Source organism: Poeciliopsis prolifica, unplaced genomic scaffold (assembly GCF_027474105.1).
Source record: "Poeciliopsis prolifica strain line A6 unplaced genomic scaffold, Auburn_PproV2 SCAFFOLD002, whole genome shotgun sequence".
NCBI lineage: Eukaryota > Metazoa > Chordata > Actinopteri > Cyprinodontiformes > Poeciliidae > Poeciliopsis > Poeciliopsis prolifica.
The window spans coordinates 24,413,556-24,432,101 of record NW_026562377.1 but is presented as its reverse complement, the minus strand read 5'-3'; the positions used below and the strand labels follow the sequence as shown (position 1 = coordinate 24,432,101).

General features: G+C 41.8%; 1 protein-coding gene across 2 annotated transcripts in view; it reads left to right on the top strand.

Moving 5' to 3' along the window:
- The first annotated feature begins 28 nt into the window (after nt 1–28).
- Nucleotides 29–18,546, top strand: part of LOC129369466 (unconventional myosin-VIIb) — a 28,398-nt gene continuing 9,880 nt past the window's right edge. The window contains exons 1-32 of one of the 2 annotated variants that reach the window (XM_055044895.1): nt 29–100; nt 789–824; nt 928–1,029; nt 1,105–1,257; nt 3,975–4,159; nt 5,008–5,129; nt 5,225–5,367; nt 5,448–5,561; nt 5,636–5,789; nt 5,881–5,957; nt 6,026–6,145; nt 6,985–7,124; nt 7,355–7,565; nt 7,661–7,796; nt 8,355–8,527; nt 8,627–8,767; nt 8,855–9,013; nt 9,093–9,185; nt 9,929–10,023; nt 10,497–10,581; nt 10,670–10,888; nt 11,675–11,887; nt 11,977–12,189; nt 12,267–12,434; nt 13,047–13,346; nt 13,426–13,586; nt 13,681–13,807; nt 14,297–14,416; nt 16,354–16,527; nt 16,827–17,054; nt 17,653–17,820; nt 17,893–18,010. In XM_055044895.1, the coding sequence (XP_054900870.1) occupies nt 807–824; nt 928–1,029; nt 1,105–1,257; nt 3,975–4,159; nt 5,008–5,129; nt 5,225–5,367; nt 5,448–5,561; nt 5,636–5,789; nt 5,881–5,957; nt 6,026–6,145; nt 6,985–7,124; nt 7,355–7,565; nt 7,661–7,796; nt 8,355–8,527; nt 8,627–8,767; nt 8,855–9,013; nt 9,093–9,185; nt 9,929–10,023; nt 10,497–10,581; nt 10,670–10,888; nt 11,675–11,887; nt 11,977–12,189; nt 12,267–12,434; nt 13,047–13,346; nt 13,426–13,586; nt 13,681–13,807; nt 14,297–14,416; nt 16,354–16,527; nt 16,827–17,054; nt 17,653–17,820; nt 17,893–18,010 (4,630 nt within the window). In that variant the 5' untranslated portion in view covers nt 29–100; nt 789–806. Of the gene's footprint in view, nt 101–788; nt 825–927; nt 1,030–1,104; nt 1,258–3,974; nt 4,160–5,007; nt 5,130–5,224; nt 5,368–5,447; nt 5,562–5,635; nt 5,790–5,880; nt 5,958–6,025; nt 6,146–6,984; nt 7,125–7,354; nt 7,566–7,660; nt 7,797–8,354; nt 8,528–8,626; nt 9,014–9,092; nt 9,186–9,928; nt 10,024–10,496; nt 10,582–10,669; nt 10,889–11,674; nt 11,888–11,976; nt 12,190–12,266; nt 12,435–13,046; nt 13,347–13,425; nt 13,587–13,680; nt 13,808–14,296; nt 14,417–16,353; nt 16,528–16,826; nt 17,055–17,652; nt 17,821–17,892; nt 18,011–18,546 lie in introns of both variants that reach the window. The other variant, XM_055044885.1, reaches the window with a different exon arrangement.

Genomic DNA, 18,546 nt, shown 5'->3' with positions numbered 1-18,546 from the left:
AAATGAGTCAATGCTGGGGGAAAGTTCCTGCTCCGGAGCCATTCAAGGAAACGATCCCTGAGCTGAGAGGAAGGCCTCGGACCCCCGGACCTGCTGTCAGGTAAGAGCTCAAGAATCGGCGTTGGAAAAAAAAAATGTCTCATGAGAAAAATACCACAGAAGTCGATGTGATGTTTTACTGGCGTCCTATTCTAAAAAAAAAAATGTTTTCGTTCAGGATTATGTAAGATGAAACTTATAAAACGGCTCCGATGGCAAATCTGCAGATGGAATAAAAAGAGAGAACGTTCCACCCCAAAAAACTGAACATTTTGAGTTTGAAAAGTCGAATATTTTTTGTGTTCTCGCAAATTGTCGACTTTTAAAACTCGAAAATGTCAAATGTTTTTGTCTCCAAAATTTCAGACTTTTCAAAATTTGAGGGGTTTTGTTTTGTGGAAATGAATTTAAAAAATAAAATGAACGAACAGGCTCAGCTGTTCCGCTGTAGCCTGCATTGTGAACTGTTTATATCGGCTCGTGTCAACACTTTAATGGCTGTTTTAAGAAAGTTGATGCACAAATTTATTTGTCGTGTAAACGAGTCTAATAATAGAATTTTTCTTTTGTTGACGAATGTTAAATATAGTGCCGTAAAATACTCATCTGTACTCTGGAGACATTGGTATGATTGCTCCTGAATGGTTAGATGCCATTTCTGACGCAGCCTACTTTTTATTCTTTTATCGCTGTGTAATAAACTCTATGTATCTATCTCTGCCTGACACCGTATTTATTTTTCCTTTCAGACTTACTAAATTGCTGCCATGCTGCATTTAAGTAAGGTACGACTCCTGAATCGCACTTCTTCCTGCACATTTGTATAAACCTCAAACGCACCATGAAAGGTCACCTCGAGCGTAAACTGTTGGTCGTTTGTCCAATCAGGGGGATTTCGTTTGGGTGGACTCCGGCAGCGGAGTCCCTATCGGGGCCGAGGTCACAGTCACCGACACCGGGCAGCTTCAGCTCCTCGACGATGAAGGAAAGGTAGCACACCTGTAAAACCCGTCAAAACCCGCGTTTAATCCCCCTCTGAGTTGACTAATGGTCGTTTGGATGCAGGAGCACAAGATTAACAAGAAGACCCAGGGCAGCATCCGCCCCATGCACCCCAGCGCGGTGAAAGGCGTGGACGACATGATAATGCTGGGCGACCTGAACGAGGCCGGGCTGCTCAGGAACCTGCTGGTCCGCCACAAAGAGGGCATCATCTACGTAAGTTTCTGTTCCCGGGAGTCCGCCCAGGTTTACGACGCCCATAACCGGCCGCTGGGAACGCTGCCTGGACTCGGCGAGCGACGCGGCTCCGCTTCAGACTTTGACCGCCGGATTTATCGCGGAGCTGTTCGTCTCCATGGAGACCAACAAGGCGGTGTCGTCAGGTGAACCGGACCTGCGCTTTTCTGCGTCAGCTGCGCGTGGAGAGTCGTAAAGACTAGAGAGTTTATTTGAATTACTCACCAAGGAAACGCTTTTTATATCTGTATATTGATTGATTCCACACAGACTGCTGTTTTTCAGGCCTCTATTCCAGTTAAAAACATTTAAAAAAAATTCTAATGGAAACATGATATTTAAGATTAGAATGCCACATCAGACCAATCAAACAACAATGCTAATTTATTAAATGTGCATTAAGCAGGCACTGAAGCTGAATGTTCAGCTAGACATAATACATATCCATTTTACATGTTCGAAAATGACCGATTACAGTTTGGGAAAGCCTAGCATTGGTTATTTCACAACATTGTATTTACTCGGAGGCGCAGCTGTGGCTGTTTTTCAAAGCACACCTCATTCTTTCTGAGACATCATGGAAAAAAAAGAAAAAAAAAGGCGAGTCTTGTTCATCTTTGGGTGACCACTTTGAAACGCCTTCAGGCCCCATTTTCATCTGTTCAAACAAACACATATAACTACAACCAGCCTGCAGCTCGTCATGCTGCTCTGGAAAGAGATGGGTTTTGGGTCTGAAACGTCTCTGGAACGAAACCAAAGGAAGGAAAAGGAACCATAAATAAAGCTGGGTTGGGTTTTTAATTGAATTGATTAGAAGAGTTGCATACTGCAGCTTTAATGTTTGACAAGATTTACTGTGGTCACTCAAAGTGATTAATTTTAATCATAACTTTTTTTTTTTTTTTAAGTGGGCTTAGAAGAAAAAAAACAAGTACATGATCGAGGGATACAGTTCAAAGGGAAAGCTACCAAATACAGAGGGATTATCTGTAAGCTTCTTCAAGTTGAAAGAAATTTCTCATTATTCTGGCCTTTAGAAAATTATAATAATCCCAGCAGAGCTGAAAAAGAAATCAGACGTTTAATGCCATAGAGCAAAACAGTGTCTATTTATGCAGTCTGTGTAATTATCTAGTTCCAACCATAGGTGGAGGTAAAAATCCTAAGATCACAAAGCCTCATCCATCTGACTGCTGCGTGCCACACAGTGCTGGTTCTTTCCTGGAGTTCAGAGCTTCACAGGTCAAAGTTGAAGCTTAAACTGAAACGCTCTGAAAGTCAAAAATTTGGCTGAAAATGAGTTGAAAGAGAAAACAAAATCAAAGACCCTCACAAGGCGGATGGAGATTCTGACTAATGTCACGTTGCAGGAACACATGAAGGTGTGGCTCGTCAACAGAAAACGATAAAAACATGACGGATGATTTAAGACTTTAGTGTAGTAATGTAAGTGAATGATGAAGCCGTAGTCGCTGCTTTGGTTCCTTGACAGAAAATAGTTAGGATCAGAAAAAGAGCAGCAGTAAATCAGTCACTGAGCTATGAGAAACCTTGAGATGCCATCGCTGAATAATAAACAGAGATTTACCGCTCTATTAAAGATTATAAAGTACTTATTAATTACATACTTTTCCTAATATGCAGGAAAAACGAATATTTGGAGTGTGAATAATGTTTCATGCACTTGTTCTTTTTTACTTCTGATATCGATATCTGAGTTTTAGTATCGGCTGATATGATACGATGCAGGAAAACGGTGCTGAATTGATTCGAGATGTTTCTTTAAATGTAGAGTTTCTCATTTATTTGACAACAGACACATTTAAATACACCAACAGCTTCACAAGCTCGGCCAAACATGTCAAAACTGCTTTAATTTATTCAGTCAGTGCAATTAGGAGTAGAACAGCCAAGGGAAAATAAAGAATCTGGCAAAAACAAAAGGTTGACTATTTTGGTGAAACATGTAGAAAAATAAACTGCTGCAAACCTTCCTTCAAATGGTCCAGAAAGTGCAATTAGGAATTCTAAACAATGTAAAATAAGACAAAACATGGCATCACTAAGAGCACAAAGCGTAGAATTAGACTGTATAGATCTGCTCTTTTGGATTGTCTACTGTCACCGATACCCCATGTAGAATTTTTTTTCAGTATCAGGACTGACGCACGTTAATATCGGATCGGTGCATCGCAGAGCCTCCGCAGAGCTAGTGGAAATTGAGAAATCATTCAAATCTCAAAAGTCTACTAGAAAAATTTAATTTAAATAGATTTAAAAGATCATGTTACACAGTTGTTTTGCGATGGTTTTTAGACATTAAATCTGAAACAAACGTTCCCTTCTTTTCCTAATACAGAACACTTTGAAATGTTGCTAGTTATTTATTTACAAACAAATGCTTCACCATCCTCCACTGAATCACATGACGGCCGTCGGTTTTTACGGGCGTCTCCGAGTCAAACTCAGATGTTTACACCCAGCGGTCGACGCGCCTGAAGCGCTGTGGCCGTGACCGAAGCCGGTCATCTGTCTGCTTTTCCTCCACTGTGACGCCTTTATACTCATGAAAACACAAAACACGCTCACAAAATTGTGTGTAACGGCAAACATCTCTCTGTGTGTGTGTGTGTGTGTGTGTGTGTGTGTGTGTGTGTGTGTGTGTGTGTGTGTGTGTGTGTGTGTGTTTTCAGACGTACACAGGCTCCATTCTGGTGGCAGTGAACCCATACCAGCTGCTGCCAATCTACACCACAGAGCAGGTGCACATGTACACAGACAGGCGTCTGGGCGAGCTGCCCCCCCACGTGTTCGCCATCGCAGACACCTGCTTTTTCAACATGAGGCGCAACAAGAAGAACCAGTGCTGCGTCATCAGGTGGGCTCCAGGAAACGCTAAGCCGTAATTTTATTTTTGTTATTCCAGAAGTCACTTCTTCCATGTGAAATCTTTCACATGAAAGAAACATTAATAAAGTTGAAGGCGTGCCTGTAGCTTCTCGTTTTGACAGTTTAATTACGTTAAAGAATGCCACCAAAAAAAAAAAAAGAAAGTGTCTAAAAGTGTACACTGCAAAAATACCAAAAGTATTTTTGGTTTAGTTTCTAATGCAAATATCCTGGTACAGTTGAAACAAGACAAAACTGACTTACAAGTGTCTTCAAAGCAAAGGATAGAAGCATGTTTTTGATCAATAATTCCTTAATAATGGTGGGAAAATGCTATTTCACTTTCAGCAAGACATTTTGAAAGAATTTGTTGAAGCAACAAGCACAAAAGGAGAAGCTTTTGGGTCAAAATAGGTCATTTGATTAATTTGTATTATGTGATATGTTATATAGAGGCATTAAACCTTTTATATTAGTCACACGCGTCGACAGGCCTAATTGAAATTAGATTGATCTGAAATAGTTACGTGTGATGAATAGCAAAAAAAAAGAGAAATTACAAAGAGGGCAAACACTTTTCTTAGCACTGGGTTTGATTTTTCACTTTTATTTTTTGCGATCATATAAGTTCCATTTTCAAAATAAAAGTGACTGTTTCATGTTAAGGCAAAAAAATTTGAAAAACTTTTTTTTTTTTAATGACACGTTAATATCGGATCGGTGCATCTCCAGTTCAGAATATGATTTACAAAAAAAAATTAAACATGTATGTATATATGAAATACAACAGTCATTTGGGAGTGACTCAAGAGTAATTCCTGGCACCTCTCCAACCAGCGGAGAGTCCGGAGCAGGGAAAACTGAGAGCACCAAGCTGATGCTGCAGTTCTTGGCTGCGGTCAGCGGCCAGCACTCGTGGATCGAGCAGCAGATCCTGGAGGCCAACCCCATTCTGGAAGGTCAGTAACGAGGGGAAAACGCTTCTAACGCAGGTCTGCCCTCACTCTTCTTGTCCGATTTTACATTTTTAATCTTTATTTTTTTTTCCTCTCAGCCTTCGGGAACGCCAAAACGGTTCGCAATGACAACTCCAGCCGATTCGGGAAGTACATCGACATAAGCTTCACCAAGGGCGGGGCCATCGAGGGGGCACGGGTGGAGCAGTATCTGCTGGAGAAGTCCAGAGTGTGTCGTCAGGTGGGTGGGGGACTCCTGGTGTGATGAGGAGGTTTGAGTCAGTTTGTGTTGGACTAAAAAGCGTTCCGGTTCACCAACAGGCCCCCGAGGAAAGGAACTACCACATCTTTTACTACATGCTGATGGGCATGGCTCCAGACCAGAAGAAGATTCTTTCCCTCGGAACAGCTGCAGAGTACAAATACCTGACTATGGTGCGGTTCTGATCCGTCCTCAGGCACGCATAGAAAAGGATCTCGAGTCGAAAGTAACGCGTGTTCTTTCCCAGGGCAAATGCACCAGCTGCGAAGGACGAGATGATGTGAAGGAGTACGCTCACTTCCGATCGGCCCTGAAGATCCTCACGTTCACCGAGGCCGACTCCTGGGAGATCTCCAAGCTGCTGGCCGCCATCCTCCACCTGGGCAATGTGGAGTTTGAAAGTAAGACATCATGCATTTCTCAAAATCTTCCAGTTTAGTTCTTTTTTCTCTTTTCCGCTCTCCTGGGCTCAAGTTCTCCGCTTGGTTTCAGGCATCATAACGAGCAACCTGGAAGGCTGCAACGTCGCCAAATCTTCCCACTTCAGCATGGCCAGCCAGCTTTTGGAGGCAGGTGAAGTTTTTCCTCAGCTGACGCCGCTGAGACCTTTTCTGAATGCGTGTCGTGGCGTCCTCAGGTGGATTCTGCAGCGCTGGAGAAGTGTCTGACTGAGCGTGCCGTCACCACCGCCAGGGACACCGTCAACAAACCTCTGAACTCTGACCAGGCTCTGGACGGCAGGGACGCCTTTGTCAAGGTAACGGCGACTTCCTCGTTTTTCTACCTGCCTCCACCAGCAACATGAGGAATTTTTTTATTTTTATTTGTGTTTTCTGTCATCGACCCACTACACAGCGGTGGGTTGTTGTGAAAGTATGTAGGAAATGCTTCTGCCTTGGTCAGAGTGAATGATGAGAATCTAGTCATCAGCTTTCGAGTTTTGCTACAGATGTCCATTCGGAGTTAGGTCTGGACTGTGACTGGGCCATTTCAGGAGATGAGTATATAGCACGCAAGCAGAGTGTAGCTCATTCACTTTAACATAAGTGTCGGATTTTCTCAAAATAGCTCAAACATGAAAGCATTTCTTGAGGCAAAGGCAATTCAAAACAATCTGCTTTTTTAAAATTACGCATCGAAAGTGTACAAATGAAACCAACTAATGCAAACACAGTGAAGGGGCACAGCATATACTGTTGGAATGTGATGGAGTTGGAAGTTTGCTAAAAGGATGACAATAAGACAAAAAAAATAAATAAATAAAATGAAGTCCACACCAAAAAGGTTGAAGAAAAAAACAATCATCTTTCTATTTTTTTTAAATAATTTTGAACCTTCATTATACTTGGTTTAGGGACAAGTAATGCCCATTTCTTCCAAATGCTAATAAGTCCTTCCATACATAAACTCATCCAAAGAGTAATTTTCTTCATTTCATAAATTTCCTTTGAATTCATAACCTTCCTCCCAGCTGCAAGCATCATTTTTCTTCCAAGTTCGTTTTAAATACATTTCTCCTCGGTTACATTGAGTAAAAGCCAAAGTCTGTATCTGGACCAATAACTAAATGAATCTTTGTGTTGTTTGTCTTTCCAGGCTATATATGGCAAACTTTTCATCTGGGTGGTGACAAAAATTAATGACGCCATTTACAAGCCGCCCGATGATGAGGACACAGTTCGACAGTCGATTGGCCTGCTGGACATCTTTGGTTTTGAGAACTTCGACAACAACAGGTCAATGTCTACCCCGAATGTTTTAGCTTGGTTGCTGCTGGATCTCTAGAGAAAATCCTGCTGCCTTCTTGAAATTAATTGAAATCAAATGAGGGTTTTGGTTTCTTACCTTCTTTTAGCGTCGGATCTTATTGGAGCATCCAGTTGAAACTCATCTGGCACCATTTGGGAAAGAAATGTCTAAACTTCCCAAAATGTTTTTGAAATGTTTGTGCGTTTCCTTCCGGCAGCTTCGAGCAGCTCTGCATCAACTTCGCCAACGAGCAGCTGCAGCAGTTCTTCGTCAAGCACGTCTTCAAGCTGGAGCAGGAGGAGTACGCCCGCGAGGGCATTGTCTGGCAGCACATCGACTACCTGGACAACCAGCGCACTCTGGACACGCTGGCCAACAAGCCCATGAACGTGTTGGCTCTTGTCGACGAGGAGAGCAACTTCCCGAAGGTCTGTGCTCGCCTCGCTGTTCTCTAAAAACCTCTGGATGCAGCCGACACTAAAAAGGCTTTAATGTTTTTTCGGGGGCGGGGTTCGTTTTTCAGGGCACAGATGCCTCCATGCTCCAGAAACTGAATCAGTTTCACAACAAAGGCGAAGTCTACATCCCTCCCAAAAACAACTTTGAGACCCAGTTTGGGATACAGCACTTTGCAGGAGTGGTATACTATGACTCGAAAGGTACTGCTCAGAAAGTCCATTTGAAAAATTATCCACAGCGGATAAAACACCGATACGAAAACCACCTAAGAGATCTGCTAACTGCTTTTAGCCATGCTAGCAAGTATTTATCTCTGTGCATCATGTTGAACTTCTATAACAGCACATTCACGAAACAATGAGATACACATCATATGTTTTATTTTTGTTGCAGTTTCTTAATTATTTTGACTTACTTTCATCAAATACAAAAGAAACTTATTTGTACTACTACTGGGTTTATTTTAATGACTCACTTAGGAATAGTTATTCTTTGACAGTGTAAAAATTTGGCCATTTGTTTTGTCCTGAAAAAACTTGCCTTGTGTAATTACAATGCAGGATGTTTGTTTTGCGTCTCTTCAAACCTTTTTGAGAAATGAAATGACAGAAATGTCTGACAAGCACATTCTTTTTTTTCATATGTTGTTGTCATTAATTACTGGAACAGCAGAAAGAGGTCAACACCAGATATAAACTTTATCTCTATGTTTTATATCTGTATAACCTGCGCTGCGGTTTTACCGTCCCACCTTCTAGGTTTTCTGGAGAAGAACCGTGACACTCTGAGTTCGGACCTGATCCAGCTGGTGGAGACGTCAACCAACAAGCTCCTCAAACAGGCCTTCAACGCCGATTTGACATCCAACTCCACCGCAGTCAAGAGCGTCAACCCCAAGCTGATCATCAACACGCCCAAAAACAGCCTGCGGGTAAAAAAAAAAGAAACAAAACTGCCAATTAAAAGTAGCAATGCTCCTTTAGCATGAAGCTCATTTTCACATGTCCAACCTTTGCTGTTGGCCTCTCAGCAAGCCTCCGACGGCAAGAAGCGCGTTCCGACTCTGTCCGGCCAGTTCCGTCAGTCCCTGGATTCCCTCATGAAGACCCTGACCGTGTGTCAGCCTTACTTCATCCGCTGCATCAAACCCAATGACTTCAAGAAGCCCATGGTGAGCCGAGCCTGGACCCGGAGGGACCTCTGCGGCGGTAACCGACCCGTTCCCTTCACTGTTAGTAAAACAAATCTGTTGTGTCAGCTGTTTGACAGAGAGCTGTGCATACGGCAGCTGCGTTACTCCGGCATGATGGAGACCATCAAGATTCGGAAGGCCGGCTACCCGGTCCGGTACACCTTCAGCGAGTTCCTGGATCGCTACCGTGTCCTTCTGAGGACCTCCGTCTGTGACCCCAAAACCGTGAGTTGGGCCATGTTGAAATTCTCCACTCGACCCGTTTCACCTTTTAATACAAGACCATGTTTGTGCTGTGAATCAGGAAAGCCAGGAGACTTGCTGTGAGAGCATCTGTAAGAGAGTCCTTGCTGGAGAAGGCGACTGGAAGACGGGCAAGACAAAGATTTTCCTCAAGGTGAATCTTTAAGTTTGCGTGGGTTTAGTTTAACAAGTTATTTCAGTAAACTAAGAATCTAATTTTTCAAATTTTAAGTCAAAAAACTTTAAAAACATTGTTTAATTGGTGCAGAATACTTCTGTTTTGGTCACCTGGCTTCACCCACCGTGGTCATTGACACTGTGGGTGTGTCAATGGCCTTTCTGTAAAAAAAAAAAAAAAAAAGAAAAATTGTGTGGGCCCCTGTGGTCAAGGGTCCTTAGAATTATCATAACTTTTCCACCCTATCTCTAACTCTGTTGACCAGAATACAACTCTGGAAAAAATAAAGAGACCACTTAAAATTATTGTTTTTTTCTGATTGTACTTTGTATAGATATGTATTTGAGTAAAATTGTCCTTTTATTCTATGAACTACTAACAACGTGTCTCTGAAACTCCAAGCAAAACTTTAGTATTTATTTGCAGAAAATGAGAAATGCTCAAAACAATGAAACAAATGCAGAACTTCCAGACCTCAAATAATGCAAAGGAAACAAGTTCATATTGATTTAAGCACAACACTAGTAATGTTTTAACTCAGGAAGAGTTCAGAAATCAATATTTGATGGAATAACAAGGAGGTTTTCAATGGGGTTCAGTACAATGGAGTCTTCATTTTTTCCAGAGCTGTACGTGTGATTTTAATAGTATAAAAATGTTTTATATATATTTATATATAGGTAGATAAAAATATGAAAAATGTTGCTGTTTTCTCATAGGATTTCCATGACACCACGCTGGAACTGGAGCGAATAAAGGAGTTGAATGTAAAAGCTCTTCTGATCCAAAAAGTCCTGAGAGGATACAAATTCAGGTATGAGAGAAATCCGAACAGATGGTTTTCTATTGAGTATGTGTGCATGTTTATTATTTTGTAGCCTGTTGCAATAAGCAATTAACCAATTAATCGCATGATAAATGAAAATGAGCTCAATGCACTCTCTTCTGATGATTAATATCTTTGTTTTATAGAGACGTCGTGATCAGTTTTAATTATGGTTTCGGTTTTATTTCATTTTTTCTTTTTTTTTATTGTTTTTGATTGTTGTGTTTTATTTTGAATATTTATAATATTTTGCAGTTCCAGGGTTAAACTTGGATTTTGTAAAAAAAAAGAAAAACAAAACCCAAAAAACCCCAAACATTCTTATTTGCTTGAAAATGTCTCACAGCAACAATATTATCGTTTATCACAATAATTACTGGGTCAATTTATAATGCAAAGTTTTTTGTGATGGGCCTAATTGGGCCTGATTGCAGTTGTACTTTGCTTCATGCCCTCTAAAGGAAAGAATTTGTGAGGAAAAGGTCGGCTGCCCTCGTCATTCAGAAACACTGGAGAGGCTACAAAGGCAGGAAGCTGTACAGAGTGGTGGGTTGCTTTCTGAAAAGTTATTAATAACCGATGTATTCGATGCCATGCAGCGTCCGTTAAACCTCCAGTCATGCTCTGGTTTCAGGTGCAGCTGGGCTTCGCGAGGCTGCAGGCTATCACCCGCTCCCGTCACATCTACCTCAACTACAAGAGGCAGCGGGTCGCTGCGCTGGTCCTGCAGACGCAGGTCAGAGGTTACTTGGCCAGGAAGGAGTGGAAGCGCAAGAGAAATGCAGTGATCCTGCTGCAGGCGCACACCAGAGGCATGCTGGCAAGAAGACGCATCGGAAAGATGAAGAGAGACGTAAGCTCAAGTTTAAGAACCCGAACTTTATCTGCTTGCAGGGAAGAAGAAGCAGGACAATGAAATTATAATGAAATGTCTCAGGGTTTTTGATTTCCTGCTCTGCACTGGAATTACAAACACTGCGTCAGTCAAAGTTTTGAAATCTGGGAACATTTCTATTGACACACATAGAAGGAAAGGTGACCTCAAAATTCTTCAACTTTAATGCGCTCAAATCGACAGCAAGATGGCTAAAACGTGGACAGAATTAAGTGTTTTGGTCTGTTGCTGCTTTTGGAGTGGATGTAACAAAAATTTTAATTCAAACAGCCCGACTTAATATTGAGTCTGTGGTAAAAAAAAAAAAAAAAAAAAAAAAAACACAATCCTAAATCAACTCCACCAATTCTGTAGACAGAAGAGATAAATATCCAACAGAATTATGCAAGAGGTCCATGGTTGGTTAAAAGAAGCTTGTGAATGTGGTACAACTTGGGATGTTGAAGCAAATATTTTAGCCTGAATGGTATAATTGTCTTTTCAATAAGTCTAAGAACTTTGTCTGTATGTTAAACTGAAGTATCCAATGAAAATCCAAGAAGACATTGGTCCAACACTGACATCTGACACAGAAAGGCCCATCTGAATTGAAGGTCTGAAACATCATGATTCTCCCTTTATGAGAATCATTTAAAGCGATATTGACGTTCCATCCCTGTCAATCTGTGCTGGCTTTAGAAATTTAACTGAAAAGGGCGATGTTTCTCTCTCAGGTTGTTAATCCTGTGCCACCCTTTCTTTTAGATGCACCTCTCTGCTAAAGAGAGGGAAGAAGAACAGCGAGCCATTTTGGCCAAACAGAAGCACTTGGAAGAAGTGCTGAGGCAGAAGAGAGAGACGGAGGCCAGAGCGCAGGCTGCCAACATGAGCGACCAGGAGATGGTGGACGACATCTTCGGCTTCCTGCCCAACATGGTGGTCGGAGGGCAGGAGGGCCAGGCTCCCGTCGGATTTGAGGTTCAGACTCTCGACGCTCGCATGGTTTCTCTCTTCTCAAGCCAAGGCGGATCCATTTGATCACGATTCACGTGTTGTTTTTTTTGCAGAACATTGAAGGAAAACGGACCATAATCGAGGAGATAGACATCGACGAGATTCCAGTGGAAGACGAGCTTCCCGAGGAGGACTACGAAGACCTGGATCAGTACTCGTTCTCCAAATTCGCCTCCATTCACTTCCAGGGGGCGGCCACGCCCACACACATCCGGCAGAGGCTTCAGCAGCCGCTGCTGTACCACGAGGACGAAGGAGATGTTCTGGTGCTGCTCTGAAACATCCGTTGTTCACTTGTTTCAGCCTGTTAACCGGTCGCTGAAGTTTGTCGTGTTTTCGTCAGGCTTCGCTGACGGTGTGGTGGATCATTCTGAGATTTCTGGGAGATCTTCCCGAGCCAAAGAGAATGAGCAGGCTTCAGCAGGGGAGCGCCATCCGGGATCGCTATGTTCCCCAGGACCTGCTCTCCAGGCAGGATAGACGTCTGAGCCACATGGTGGGCCTGGATCAGGTACGTTTCCCCACAGGAAGGCGAAGAATTTGGAAATGTTTTGCTTCTTTTAAAGGGGCAGTATTAGGTAAAGTTTATCATGTTATTTTATCAAAAACATTCCTGAAGTGTTCACCAATGTTTGAGAAATCCTTTAATCTCCGTGGCAACCATTCAGCTGTCCAAAACACCTGGGTTGCCCTAGCAACACCTTATTAGGGCCTCAACTCATTCTGAGCGTTGCAGTTTCCAAGCTTCTGCTTCACAGAGCAGCCCTCTGTGATTCGCCCTCTGAGCTCCTTCAGACTAGCCAGTGTCAATTAGCAAACACCTGGTGAATCTGCACATCTGCCGACCTCATTACAGGAGTTATTTCTCAGTGAAATGCTGGTGAAAACCCTGTTGAAGGGTTAATAGAGGAGCCATGTTGTGATGGCTTCCTGAAGGTGGAGTTTCAGAAAGAGCAGGAGCTTTTAAGGAGACAGAGGCCCAATTTCAAGGTGTTAAAATATGAAATCAAATTTTGTTTAAGTCCTATTTGATATGGATAGCAACTGAGGGTATTATAGTTACTTGGTTGTTCTACAAAATGGCTAATGTTCAAATAAATATTTGACATTTGCTCGTTTTCAGAGAGTGTTGAGGAAAAACAAAGAGGCAGAACCCGCTGTCATCGCAGAGGAGCCGGACCAGAAGAGAAAGGGATCGATCTTCACAGACCTCCTGTCAAAAAACAGGAAGCCCTCCACAGTGCCCACTGACACGGTTCCAAACCTGAGGTCGTACACCGCGCCTGAAGGCAGCCCGCGAACGAGAAAGGGATCCACGTTCACCGACCTGCTGTCCAGAAACAAAAAAGTCCTTCCCGGTAAAGGAAGTGTGAACGTACGGCCGGTGTCGAACATGAGAAAGCCCTCCATCATCATGGAGGAGGTGAGGCCAGAAGGTGAGGCGCGTCATCCGACGGTCGACATGGACGCGCTAACTCCTTTTTCATCTCCGTTTCTTTCAGTCCGATGACCTGACGGAGGTGTCCAAGCCCACCACACTGCAGACTGTGAGTGAGGACAGTGATGCCATGATCGGAGAAGGGCCCACCCTGGACAGGCCCCTGTCGTCTCTTGAAAAAGTCCACTACATCGTGGGATACGGCATCATCAGGCCTGACCTGAGGTTCCAGCTGTTTGCCTTTAGCGTCGCAGGATGTCTGACTGAAGTTGCTCGTTCTGGAAAACTGATAAAACTAATGTGTGTGTCCCCAACACAGAGATGAGATTTACTGTCAGATCTGCAAACAGCTTCATGAAAACAACAACAGGAACAGCTACTTCCGTGGATGGATCCTGCTTTCCCTCTGCCTGGGCGTGTTTCCTCCCAGTGAGCGCTTTTTAAAAGTAAGGAATACGAGTAGTCCTAAATACTCCACTCAGTCCGAAACAATAAATAAGAGCCAAGAGGAGGGTCTTTGCGCTGGCAATTCACCTCTCTCTTGCTCTCTACTATGCAAATTTTTTTTCCTGATAGTGTAGCCATGAATGCTAGCCATGAACATTAGCATGTTCACCAACGTTGGCAGACAAACTGTTTTTCTGTCATCGTGAGTTGTTTCTCTGCCATTGGCACATTTAACCGTGCATACACAAGCTTGATTGACAGCGGTAAGACCGGGAGCGGTGCATTTCATCAGACTGTAACAGCAGCACTGGGACGAGGTGAAGGAGCTCAACCTTTAGGAACATATTACACTGTGACAACCTGGTGACAGTTTTAACTAATATGTGAAACACATTTGTTTGTTGTTGTAAAAGTTAGATATCTCAGCTTTAAATGTCACCACTGGTGAAAAACAATGTTTTGTTGACTGTTGTCTTTTTCCTCGTCAGTACCTTCAAAGTTTTATCCGTTTTGCTCCTGGAGGGTTTCCTTCCTACTTAGCCGAGAGGCTGCGGCGCACCATGTCAAACGGAGCCAGAGGGGAGCCTCCAGCCTGGCTAGAGCTGCAGGTGCTGATATATATATATTTTTTTATTATTATTTTGTGGAGGATTTAAAAGTGTATTACGTTTAAACAATATATTTTTGCTTCTCTACATGACTAAAATTAGATATAAGAGCATTTTTGACTGTTTCCCTTAAACAGTTTTGTTTTTATTCATAAAAAAAGACGTCGATCATTTGCATCATTGTCATTTTGCATCAGTTGTTTTTTTTTTGTTTTTTTTTTGTTCATCAACAACAACTTAATGCAGATTACAAGTTTTATATTAAGGTGATTGGAAATAAAATTTAACACATTTTGTGCAAACGCACATATTTACTAGGGAATTGTATTCAAAATGTCCCAAATTTCAAAGTTGCATGTGAATCAAGTAAAAGCCCTACAGTTCAGAAAAGCTTAGTTAATGCACCTGTGTTGTTTATGACTGTGACTCAGTGAGAAGAACACAAATAGAAATAACTTTATTTCTTAAACTCAAGAACAAACTCGGCAATGACATTTGTACTCTACAATTTCCCTTAATTACAGTTGAAACAACAACAACAAAAAAAGAGTAGAAAGTCGCGCAAAATTAAAAACTTCAAACACTTAAACTAAGTTGAGTTTGAAAGCCTGACAGTCTGGGGATAAAAGCTTTTTTTTTGTGTCAATTCTCGCTTCACTACGTCAGCAACATCCGCTGGAAGGCAGAAGTGAGAACAATGAGTGCTTCCTCTGATGTTTTTAGCTCTCTTCGTGACCCGGCTGATATAAATATCCTGTAGTGAGGGGAGAGAGGTTCCACCAGTAGACTCTATTTTAATGACACCATGGAGCGCTTTCCTGTTCCCAAACCACATCATGATGCCGTTTCTCTGGATTGTCTTCACTGTTGACCCGTAAAAGTTTGTGAGGAATTGAGATGACATTGTGAATTTACTCACCTTCGCTTACTGGGATGTCTCTGAGCCTTCCCAGTAATATGCTGTATGTTCGGTGAGATTCTCACTGATGTGTTAAACTGAAGTGTAGGAAGAGCAAACAGGTGTAGGTGTTCATGTTCTCCACGGGTGAAAGAACTATGTGATTAGCAAAGCATTAAATAAATGCTAAATTTGCTAAGTACAGTAGAACCATGTTCATCTACTTAGGTTTGTTGATCATCTGACATCCAATTGAGGGAGGGGTTTATGCTTTCATTCATCTATAGACACGTTGAGACGTAACATCACGCAGACCACATCCCACCCTCAGCTCCCTACTAGAGGGCAAAAAGCTGCTCGCTGACACTATTGGTTTAGCTGACAAGTTGTCAACATATTGCGTTACATTTTAAATGTACACATGCCATATAAAAGAACACACAGAGTTTTTAATACTAATTGTCAACTAGATAACATCAATGAAACATTTTCATGTTGAAAAAAAATTAGCAAGGGAGAAGAAAATAGGTTTGCTATGCTAGCTTGACTTTGACAACCTTAACATTTAGATGTGATGCAGATTTCTACGTTTTGGTTCAGTTAAAAAAACAAAAGGCAGCTCTGACAGATCATGTAGAGGAGAAGTTTAAATCAGCAAATCAACTACCGCTGTGTTCAGATGATCACTTGTTGCGCACTGCACTGAATTAATAACACCTACATGTCTTGGTTTCATTTTGATAAATTTAATTGTTCTACCATGAGAGTAAAAGTATGGTCCTCTTTGTTCTCCAGTGTTATGAGCATGTGACATTTCCAGATGCAAACCATAACAATTTCTAACTTTCTTTATAATTAAAAACATTTACCTCTCTCTTTCATTTTAGTTGTTTTCCTTTGACATTAATAATCTCAAGGATGCATATTTCTGGAGAAGTTCTCGATAATCAATTTTCATATGTTTTTTACAAATGCTGTGTCATTTGTAAAGGATTTTCAGGAAATCCTTTCCATTGGACATTTCTCTGCTATCTTGTAGGCAACCAAGACAAAGAAGCCCATGTTGGTGTCTGTTGCACTGCTGGATGGACGATCCATTAACCTTCCTGTCGACTCGGCAACTACATCCAAAGAAGTCTGCCAACTTGTGTCCAATAAAATCAAGCTAAATGACACGTTTGGCTTCTCTCTCTACGTAGCCATGTACGAAAAGGTAAACGAATCTGGGGCAGCAGAGCTGCTAATCAGTTTGTTCATATCGTATCATATGTATATTAGGGTTTTATGCCAGAAATGTTCCTTTTGTTGTTTTACAACTGTCATTAATATTTAATGTATTGTTTTTGCATGTTTTTTTTTTTATTAGAATTTAATTTTTTATTTTTTCAAATTTTCCCTTAAGTTTTCTGAGGTCCCCACTTTAAAAAAACTTGTTTCCACCTCTTTATGAGTGCTGAGCAGATCAAATTTGATTGATTTTAGTTAGTGATTTATTGGTGACTCATGCTGAAGGTGTGGGCCCTGGGGAGCGGCCGGGAGCATGTGATGGACGCCATCTCCCAGTGTGAGCAGGAGGTGAAGAGGAGGGGCGGCCAGGAGCAGCACGCTCCGTGGCGTCTCATCTTCCGAAAGGAGGTTTTCACTCCCTGGCACGACTGCAAGGAGGACAAGATCAGCACTGACCTCATCTACAGGCAGATCATCCACGGTCTGAAGTTTGGAGAGTACCAGACCGAAAAGGTGGGCTCTGTTGTAACGTAATGCTTTCACACACTCATCATTGGCATGGATAATATACTGATTTTGGGGCTTTTGATGAGGTTAACCATTCTTTCCAGAGTGCACTGTTAATAACAGAAATGAGGGTTTGCGTTCATATTTATTGTTTTTTCTCTAGGACTGAAATAATTAATCAGATGAATCAATTATGGAAATAATCATCTACTAATTTAGTTTTGGATTAGAGTTTGATGAAGTTATTGAATATTCTAACTGACATACTATCTATTGATAGTGATCACTTGTCCATCACAATATACATCATTGATTTATTTGTTTTTTGTTTAGTCCTAGTAAACAGTATGAAATCTCACTGCTTAAAATGTCCTGTAGGTGTCCCTCAAAGGTGTATCCTTGGGTCAGTTTTAGTTTCCCCGTACATCAACACATTGCCAAATCCCTTCACAGTGTTCATACTTTGATGTACGCTGATGACGCTGTTATTATAAAAACACAGAGGAAGCATCTCAAAGCGTTTCTTTAGACGTCTAGCAGCTAAGCTGGACATCTGCTAGCTTAGCTTTTTTTTTTTTTTTTTGTCCTATCCATGTCTCCACAGGAGGACGACATCATCGAGATCGCTGCCAAGCATTTGTACATCCAGCACGGCTCAGACAGTCGCCCAGAGAACGTGAAGGAGACGGTGAAGGACTGCATCAAGAACTCTCTGCTGGAGGCAAAGTCAGAACCCAAACTGGTTCAGATGATCCACACCGCTCACGCTCAGGTTGGGATCCTCATGATAAACAATGAATAAACAAATCCTCCTGCAGGTTTTAATGGACACAAATCATTCCAGAGCACCTTCCTGAGTTCTGGACAAAAAGCGGACCTGGTGAAGGCAGAGGTGGTCGACTACGCCAGAGAGAAGTGGCCCATGTTCTTCTCCAGGTTCTTTGAGGTCACCAAGCAGTCGGGTAGGACATCAGTTTTTAAAATGTGATCTTCACCGAGTCTCCAGGTCTCCTTATTTCAACACAAACACAATAAAAATAGCTTGAGAGAGTAAAATAATGAAATAAAGTGTTTCAACTCTCCAAGGGAGTTTTACAGGCTATTTTACATATTGATAAAATACTTATGGATTGTTATGCTGTGAGACTCCTGTTATTGCAACCCAGAGAAGGAATTTGAACCAACTTAGAATCCAGAAAAAAACATTCTTCTAGAGCAAGAACATTTAGTTTTTATTGTGACTTAGAAACTGTGGAGTACTCATCACTTTTACAAATTTAGAGCACACTTAGAAAGTCCAGAGAATACTTATCCAGCAACCGAGAACAGGGAGAAGAACAAACTTAGAATCCAGAAAAAACTACCTTAGCAACTACTTTTTAGACTCCTTTTCTTCCAAACCAGAAAATGAATTAGACCAGAGGAGACTTAGCAACCCTGAACTGGAGCACCTAGCTTACGTACTTTAGATCAACATTAGATTATTTTTCTTGTCTTG